Raw genomic sequence first — 8801 nt, 5'->3', positions numbered from 1 at the left:
TGTCAAATGTGCATGTATGCTGTGAAGATACATGCATGTTAGAGCAGTAGTGATTCCAAGGCCACTCTTTTCCCATCCTTTCTAAGATGTACTAACGTACTACTGTAATAAAACAAATTGTAGCAAAAAAAGTTTTTTTATTGTTATCATTTTAATTAAGATTATGCAACTATAGCTCAATAATTGTAAGACTTGTTGGGGCTCCTCTGGATGTCCAAGGCCCCTTAATGAGCCCCGGACCCCTACTATTTTATAGTAGCCGACAAAATTTAACTCGACACACTACAATCTCACTGTGTGAACTTTAGTGCATTATACACTAAATATCAAACCATGCTGCAATATCAATCCTTTTCTCAGAAAAAAAATCTCATTTTGTCAAGTGCATCTATTGTTTTATTTTAAACTTGTAAATGAATGCTTGTGCTCTTTCTTTAAAATAAATATGATTTTTTTTTCTCCTTATCATACATCTATAGTCCAAAATACTTCTTTGGGCCACTGTACACTAAACTGTTCAAAGGATTTTGAAGAAATCAATACTTTTTAGCAAGAATCCATTGAATTAAGACATTTATATGGTTACAAGAAACATTTGTATTTTAAATAAATGCTGTTCTTTTGAGCTTTCTATTCATCAAAGAACCCTGAAAAAAATGTTACGGTTTCCACAAAAATATTAAGCATTATTAATTTATTTTTAATTCATTATTATTAATTAGCAATATTAAGTTTCTTTAGCACCGATTCGGCATATTAGTATGATTTCTGAAGGATCATGTGATACTAAAGATTCGATTAATGGCTGCTGAAAAATCAGCTTTGCCATCACAGGAATAAATTACATTTTAAAATATATTAAAATAGAAAACCGTTCTTTTACACTGTAATGATCTTTCACAATATCACTGTTCTACTGTAGTATTTTTCATCAAATAAATGCAGCCTTGGTGAGCAGAAGAGACTTTAAAGCACCTTTCTGACTCCCCCGACATTTGAAATGTCAAATACAGGCCAACATAATTGCATTTAAGACTCCTTTTGATTACCATATCTGCAGATACTCAGCACTGCAGCTTTAAACTGTTTATTAACAGTCCAGGTTCACACTGTCTCAAATACAGAAACATTCCAAAACCAATCTCTCACACACACACACAAGCAATAGAGTTGTAAAAGCAGACATTCACACGTTACTATTGTTCTGCTGTGGACAAATGAGCAGAACACATTGAGAAGCACTTTAATTCTAGTGGATCAGTCAAGTGTCAGGGGTCAAACTTTAGTTAAACGATAATAAGAAAACTATTAGAACTAAAAGGGGTACAAATAAACTGCATCAAAAAAGTTGGAAGACCAAGACACATCCTAAAATCCACTGAAACATAGAAGGTAAGACTTTATTTTGATAGTCCACTTTAGACATTCAGCTACCTTTAAATAACTTTGCAACTCCATGTCAACTAGCAGTCATTAGAGTATTAGCAGACTGTCTGCTTAATATCTACTAACACTATATATTTAAAGTCGCTCAACAGATGTTCTACTGATTGTTAGTAACTTTGCAAGTACGGCAACATATTTTACTAACACTAACCTAACAGTCTACAAATGCTCTAATGAGAGTTAGTTGACATGTAGTTGCAAAGTTACTTAGAATGTCTAAATGGACTATCGTAATAAAGTGTAACCAACTAAATTTAAAGAAACAGGGTGTGGAAAATGAGTGAAACTCATTTAAAGAGCACAAATGTCCTAAAAAACATGAACTAATGGAAGCATCTTTCGGTGTCAAACAATAATGAATCACCACACATACACACATTAATTAATAAACAAGTGTTAATTCAGGTATTTTCTAGTTTTCCGGGGGGGGAAAATGAAGCTGAACTCTAGTTGGAAGAAAAAACATTTAAAACAGCAAACTGAACATTCTGGCTTTATATAACAGGCATCCAAAAAGCTCAAATAATAAAATATTTACAAAGTAAAGCACAAAAGCTTTCTTATCCCAAAAAGCCTCATTTACAACAGATTCACAGTGAGATTGTTGTTTGAGCTTGGTTATTTTGCTCAGAATTTGTATGGGGAATATTGCAACTGTGAGTCGTGAAATTCCGTAAAGTAAGTCCTAATATTCCTCTGTCACACACACACTCTAGAGATACTGCATAGCAAGGAGTGTAATAATTAAAACTAGACAGGTGGAAAAGAGAAAACACAAACTAGCGGCAAGAAAAAGAGAAAAGCACAACCACATCAATCTTTCAGAGGAAGCTATGACATCACATGTGACATCAAGCTTAATGAGCGCTGCCAGGGCACTACTGTAGCGATGTGGTTTGTGCGATGTGGTTTGTGTGGTGGTTTTGTGAGCAGTGAGCGAGAGGCAGTTCCTCTCCAGTTCACTAGGTGTCCTCCTCCAGCACACCCACTCCTCTTCTCCTGAGCACATCGGCTCCGTCTGCTCGCTGCCACTCTTCAGTCTTTCCACTGTACTCATCATCATCATCATCATCATCCTCTTCCTCTCCATCTGCTTCCTGTTCATCTTCCAACTGCTGCAGGAGACGTACCTGCCCAGCAGGCAGTTTCCCTACAGAAACATTAACACGCCAGATCATTACAGTTTAAGTTTTAATGAATCTCTGGTGCATTACATGTCCCTGTAGTCAGCAGGCAGGTTCATATAAACATTTACACTTACGGTGGTGATAATTTGGTGCAAACCGCCGTGACGGGAAAGCAAAATCGGCGATGAAAACTAGTACCTGAGAGAAAGAATATAAAATAAAATCAGAGACATTTCATTCACAAACGATTCCAATAGAGTTTAATGTTAGCATGTTCAAAGCTAATGACGCAATATTCTAATAACCTTAAAAGCACACGACATTCAATTTTACTTTAGACATTTACATCTAAGATTTTGGATCAATTCGTTTGTTGCAATGTATTCTGGGATTACCCACTCCAATATTAACACTTGAAACATATCTTATTTGCACAACCGTTAGTAAATTTGGGGTCAGTAATACTTTAAAAAATATATTAATACTTGAATTTAGCAAGGATGTATTAAATTGATCCAAATTGACAGTAAAGACATTTATAATGTTCCAAAATATTTCTATTTCAAATAAATACTGAACTTTCTATTCACCAAAGGAACCCTGAAAAAATATGTATCACCGTTTCCACAAATTATTCAGCAGCAACTCGTATAAACAAATGTTTTTTCAACAAATCAGCATATTAGAATGTTTTCTGAAGGATCATGTGACACTTTACAGTGTCTTTACAGGAGTAATTGCTGCTAAAAAATACAGCTTTGCCATCAAAAATAAATTACAGTCTAATATAGAGATATATTAAAATATCAAAGGTATTTTAAATTGTAATAATATTTCATAAGATTACTGTTTTCACTGCATTTTTGATCAACTAATGATCAAAAGCAATTATGGTGAGCACAAAATACTTTTTTTAAAACCATTAAAAACCATACAACCTTAAAGGGATAGTTCACCCCAAAATGAAAATGTGATGTTTATCTGCTCACCCCCAGGGCATCCAAGATGTAGGTGACTTTGTTTCTTCAGTAGAACACAAATGATGATTTTAACTTTAACCGCTGCAGTCTATCAGTCATATAATGCATGGCAATGGTAACAAAATCTATAAGAGTAAAAAAAACATGCACAGACAAATCCAAATTAAACCCTGCGGCTCGTGACGACACATTGATGTCCTAAGACACGAAACAATCGGTTTGTGCCAGAAACCGAACAGTATTTATATAATTTTTTACCTCTAATACAGCACTATGTCCAACTTCCTTGAGCGCGCGCACGGCATCCGGTGCGTGAGGTGTGTATGCGCTCTGGCGTAGTTTACGTTAAAGGGGGTGTGTTGATATCCAGCCGAAGGGCAATCAACCATAACTTCAGGCGAGCAGGCTCAGAAGTTGGGAATACGTGGAAAGTCACCACTCCCGAATGAGTTTGTGCGAGAGAACGTAATCTTTTAGTTTTAAGTCGGTTTGAACAATCCAGAGATAAGCGCAAGTAAGTACCATTTTGATTAGCCGTCGTACCTACAATGACTGTGCACTGTGTAACAAATGAGTGACGTATACGCGCGAGAGGTCACTTCCGGCGCTTGTGTAAACTACGCCAGAGCGCGTACACACCTCATCCCATTTCAAAATGTTATTTATGTCGCCAGGTCACAAGCAGGATAATTTACAGTCAGGCAATCTTTATTGCAGGGTGATATGAGTCACCTCTGCCGTAAGTCAGAGGTTTATTTTGCATTATTGACTGGCTGACTATATTATCTCTCAGTGTCTGCTACTAGTTCCTTCACCATTAGCTTGAGGTATAAACTATTTGTGCCTGTAAGTTATAACTCTAAATTATTCAAAGAATTGCTAGGAAAATAGTGTATATAATTTCAAAAATTAATTCTCAAAACTGACAAGAATGCAACAGCTATATATTAATAGGCATACACACTCACCCTGATGAACATGGATAACTTGAAGAGGGCTGACATTGCGTTCATCCTAAAATAAAATAAAGTCAATCACAGAAACTATATCAAATCAAATGTAAAGATAGCCTGTCAGTATTACATTAAAAGTGAGCTAACTTGTGAATCAGCATTAACCACATGCTGTGGATTCTCTAAACTCCCTTTTCTAGAGATATTGCCAGACTCGCCCAGGGCCACTGCATTATTATCCCATTTGAAACCAGCCCCAGCACACACCCACATACACAGCATGTACTCACAGGAAGGATGAAGGGCCAAACCAGGAAGAGACCGGCTCTATGCTCTGCCATTTCTTTTCATCAATGAAGCTCAGGAAGTCATCTTTAGATCGAGCGCCTTGATATCGCCGAAACGCACCATCTTTACAGCTGCAACACACGGATACGAACAGCCATGTTTAACCATTTATAACTGCCTTTACACCACACAGAGACTCTGTAGACATCTGAAAACAAGACAAATGCTGATGTGTATCCATTTAAACAATCGTTCAAAAGATCATATCAAAAACGACAGTAAAGTCTTCAATAGTTCACAACTACTAATACTTTTTTTAATTTAATCAAATCTATCACCAATTACATCAGATCACTGACTTCTATAGAAAGGGTTAAAAGAACACTCCACTATTTTTGAAAATAGGCTCATTCTCCAACTCCCCTAGAGTTAAACAGTTGAGTTTTACCGTTTTCAAATCCATTCAGCCGATTTCCGGGTCTGGCGGTAGCACTTTTAGCTTAGCATAGATCATTGAATCTGATTAGACCGTAAGCATCTCGCTCAAAAATGACCACAGAGTTTCTATATTTTTACTATATAGGACCTTTGCTGCCGTAGTGGAGTGTTCCTTTAAATGCGTGTAAGACGGAACGAAACTCACTGGTAGATAGTTGGGAGAGCTGTGATAATGAACCTCCCGCTCAAACCTGCAGCACAGAGAGAGAGAGACAAGTGTGAGAATCATAAAGACGGGCGATCAGGTGAGCAGAGGAACCAGATGTGTACAGATAGCGGCATACCTGGCTGCTCGGTGACATCCACTTTGGCAATATTCACTCCCAAATCTTCTCCCCATTCTGCAAACTCATTCCACACGGGCTGGAGCTGCTGGCAGGCTGGACACCACGGAGCAAAGCTGCAGCAGACAGGCAAACCTTTTAATCCAATAACACAATCCCAGCCAGAGGAGACACAAAGACAACGAGGCTCATTTGTTTTCCATCGGATCTATTTAACTACAATCCTCTTGTTCGATTGCTCTAGCTGGAGGAAGTGTGCAGGGGAAACAATGGTTTATTTCGACTTAAACATTTTTTGAAGAGATTTCATTAAAGGGACAGTGAAAATCCTGACATCATTTACTCACAGTCATGTTGTTAAAGGGGTCATATGATGCTGCTAAAAAGAACATCATTTTGTGTATTTGGTGTAATGAAATGTGTTTATGCGGTTTAAGGTTCAAAAAACACATTATTTTCCACAAACTGTGCATTATTGTTTCTCCTCTATACCCCGCCTTTCTGAAACGTGTCGATTTTTACAAAGCTCATCGGTCTGAAAAAGCGAGGTGTGCTGTGATTGGCCAGCAATCTGCGTTGTGATTGTCCGAATACCTCAAGCGTGTGATGGAAATGTTACGTCCCTTACCATATTATGATGCCTGCGGTAACCACATGTGACGACCCTGGGCTGGACTTCGCTTCGTCCACAGTGAAAGCCGATCCGGCGATCGACAGCTCGAAGTTGAAGTATTTCCTCAGCGACCAGCACCTCCACTGCTTTGATTCAAAGCTCTGTCTGTGCATTGGTCAATATATGAGCTACCATGTGTTTGCAATTAAAGAGCTTTGAAAGGTGTTGATGAGTCATATCAGTGAAAGGAAAGACTAAGCACACAGTAAATAGATGCTGTCAGTCTAGGTTCAGTCTGCCAAAGCCTTATATTATTAAAGGCATTTATGCAGTCAAGGTTCTGAACAGTCAATAACAATGGAAGTTCAAATCATCTCATATAAACAGAACGAGCCCAGAGATTATTTATTTGAAGCTGAGATGGCATTCATAAATGCATTTAGCAAACATCAATATTTCTAGACAAGCAGTTTCAGTTATGATGTGTGCAGAAAGAAAAATACCTAAGCCAGTCCCAAGCTTATTTCTGCTTCAAAAGCTTTCTTTTTTTCTTATTTTTTTTTTCTTTTCTTTTTTTTTTTGGTCGGTCCTTTGTACAGAGATGATTCAATGACACAGCATTCACTGTTTCACGCAAGACCTATTGTTTGATCCTGGAAATAAACAGATTTTGACATTGCTGAAAATAACAAAAACATATGAACTCAAATGGGGAAAAAATAAATAAAACATAATGGTTTGATCCAGTGCATTGACATTTTGTATGTTGTGTGAACGAAGTTAAATATAAAAAATTGCTTATTTTGCATGTATTTATTAAAAAAATGGGTATGTCTGGCCCTGTGGATGTTTCATAATTAAACTCTCCTACAACACACGTTTCATATTCTCAGTTGTGTGTAATTTATCTGAAATGTCACTTACACCACTTTTCAGTTATGTACTATGTTTGACAACTTTCTGTGGTGGACATAAAAGTGGTGAAAATGATATTGAAACAATTTTGGAATAAAACAGCTGACTCGTTTTTTTATTTATTTTTTGCTAGCTAGGATTCATTGCTAGCATTTTATGCATCTCAAATTGCATATTTTCACACTTGAATAATTTGACAAAATTACAGCTAATTGGAAATGCAATAAAAATGTTCCATTTACATATCATGCATGTCAAGTGTCCTCACACACACCATGTCTCATATTTCATCTCAAGCATGCTCTACACTGATAATTGTGTTTCCTTGGTAACCAAAGATAATAACTGTGGTAGAAACTGATATAAATCATTTTTACACCATATAATGAAATGGTTTGTCATTATTTCACTCTATGTTTAGATTATAATAATTTTTAAAATAGGCTATAATAATTATTATTTAATGATGAATTTTAAAAAGCATATCTGGGTCTGAGATTGATAAAATAATACATTAAAGAAAAGAAAAGAAAAGAAAGGCAAGGCAAGTTTATTTATAGCACATTTCATACACAATGGTTATTCAAAGTGCTTTACATAAAAGAAAATAAAATAATTATAAAAAATAATCACAACAATAAAACAAGGAATTTAAAAACTTTAAAAATGATTTTAAAATGTATTTAAAATGAATTTAAAACAGTTAAGAATAGAAAATGCTTATACATAGAATATAGTGCAATCAGTTCGGACATCGCACAGTGCTCATTCAATAAATGCACAGCTAAACAGATGAGTTTTGAGTCTGGATTTAAATGTGACTAATGTTTTAGCACATCTGATCTCTTCTGGAAGCTCATTCCAACTGCGGGCGGCATAATAACTAAAAGAAAAGCTAACGTTCTGACAAGTTATAAACACACATTCTTCCATTAAAAATTGTTTGCTCACAGTTATCTGGTCTTTTATGTTCTCAAAACATTACTATAAAAACAATAACGTTTCCATAACTTAACGGTAATGTTTGCAACAGTGTTGGGGAAAATTACTTTTAAAAGTAATGCATTACAATACTGCGTTATTCCCTTAAAAAGTAATTTTTTTACTTAGTTACTTTTTATGGAAGGTAATGCATTGTGTTACTTTTGCGTTACTTTTTAAATCTGAGCTGGGCTTGCTTGTTTGTTTTCAATAGAAAAAAGTTATATTTTTGGCAAAGCCCTTTTATGCCAAAAGTGAAATGAATAAGCCTCAGGCTGAAGGAAATGTAAATTCACTTCTTTACAGTAGAGGGTGCAGCTCAAACAAACCTTTTTATTTGTGCTGCCATTCTGGATTAGATGAAGAATTGGATGCAGGATAAGTCAATTCAACTCTCTTCAGCAATAGGCCAATAATAATAATAATAAAGAAACACAAATGTTATGTTTATCTAAATTCATTAGATTTTCTCTCAACACAGGGAGGAGAGCTGTCAGTCAATAAATGAGAAAACAAAGTAACTGGCGTTAATTATTTGAAAAAGTAACTCAGATATTTACTTCTAAATTTAAAAGTAATGCGTTACTTTACTAGTTACTTGAAAAAGTAATCTGTAGTAACTCGCGTTACCCCCAAAACTGGTTAGCAAAACATTCTTAAAATATTTAGCTGGGCAGGAAAAAAACTAAAATGTGTAAAATTATTTTTTTATGTAA

At 35.7% G+C, this 8801-nt stretch overlaps 1 protein-coding gene across 1 annotated transcript; it reads right to left on the bottom strand.

Annotated features, from left to right (window-relative positions):
• Positions 1-1059: 1059 nt before the first annotated feature.
• LOC107553181 (thioredoxin-related transmembrane protein 1-like) lies at positions 1060-5929 on the bottom strand. The gene is made up of 7 exons (XM_016235315.1): positions 5924-5929; positions 5577-5784; positions 5438-5483; positions 4797-4925; positions 4522-4567; positions 2708-2771; positions 1060-2596 (listed from the first exon to the last, which is right to left on the bottom strand). The coding sequence occupies exons 1-7, from the start codon at positions 5927-5929 to the stop codon at positions 2409-2411; spliced, it is 687 nt and encodes a 228-aa protein (XP_016090801.1). The 3' UTR covers positions 1060-2408.
• Between the last annotated feature and the right edge of the window lie 2872 nt (positions 5930-8801).

This window comes from Sinocyclocheilus grahami, unplaced genomic scaffold (genome assembly GCF_001515645.1).
Source record: "Sinocyclocheilus grahami isolate Dianchi unplaced genomic scaffold, SAMN03320097.WGS_v1.1 scaffold466.1, whole genome shotgun sequence".
Lineage (NCBI taxonomy): Eukaryota > Metazoa > Chordata > Actinopteri > Cypriniformes > Cyprinidae > Sinocyclocheilus > Sinocyclocheilus grahami.
Note: the sequence above shows the minus strand (reverse complement) of the source record. Positions and strands in the feature narration are given on the sequence as shown.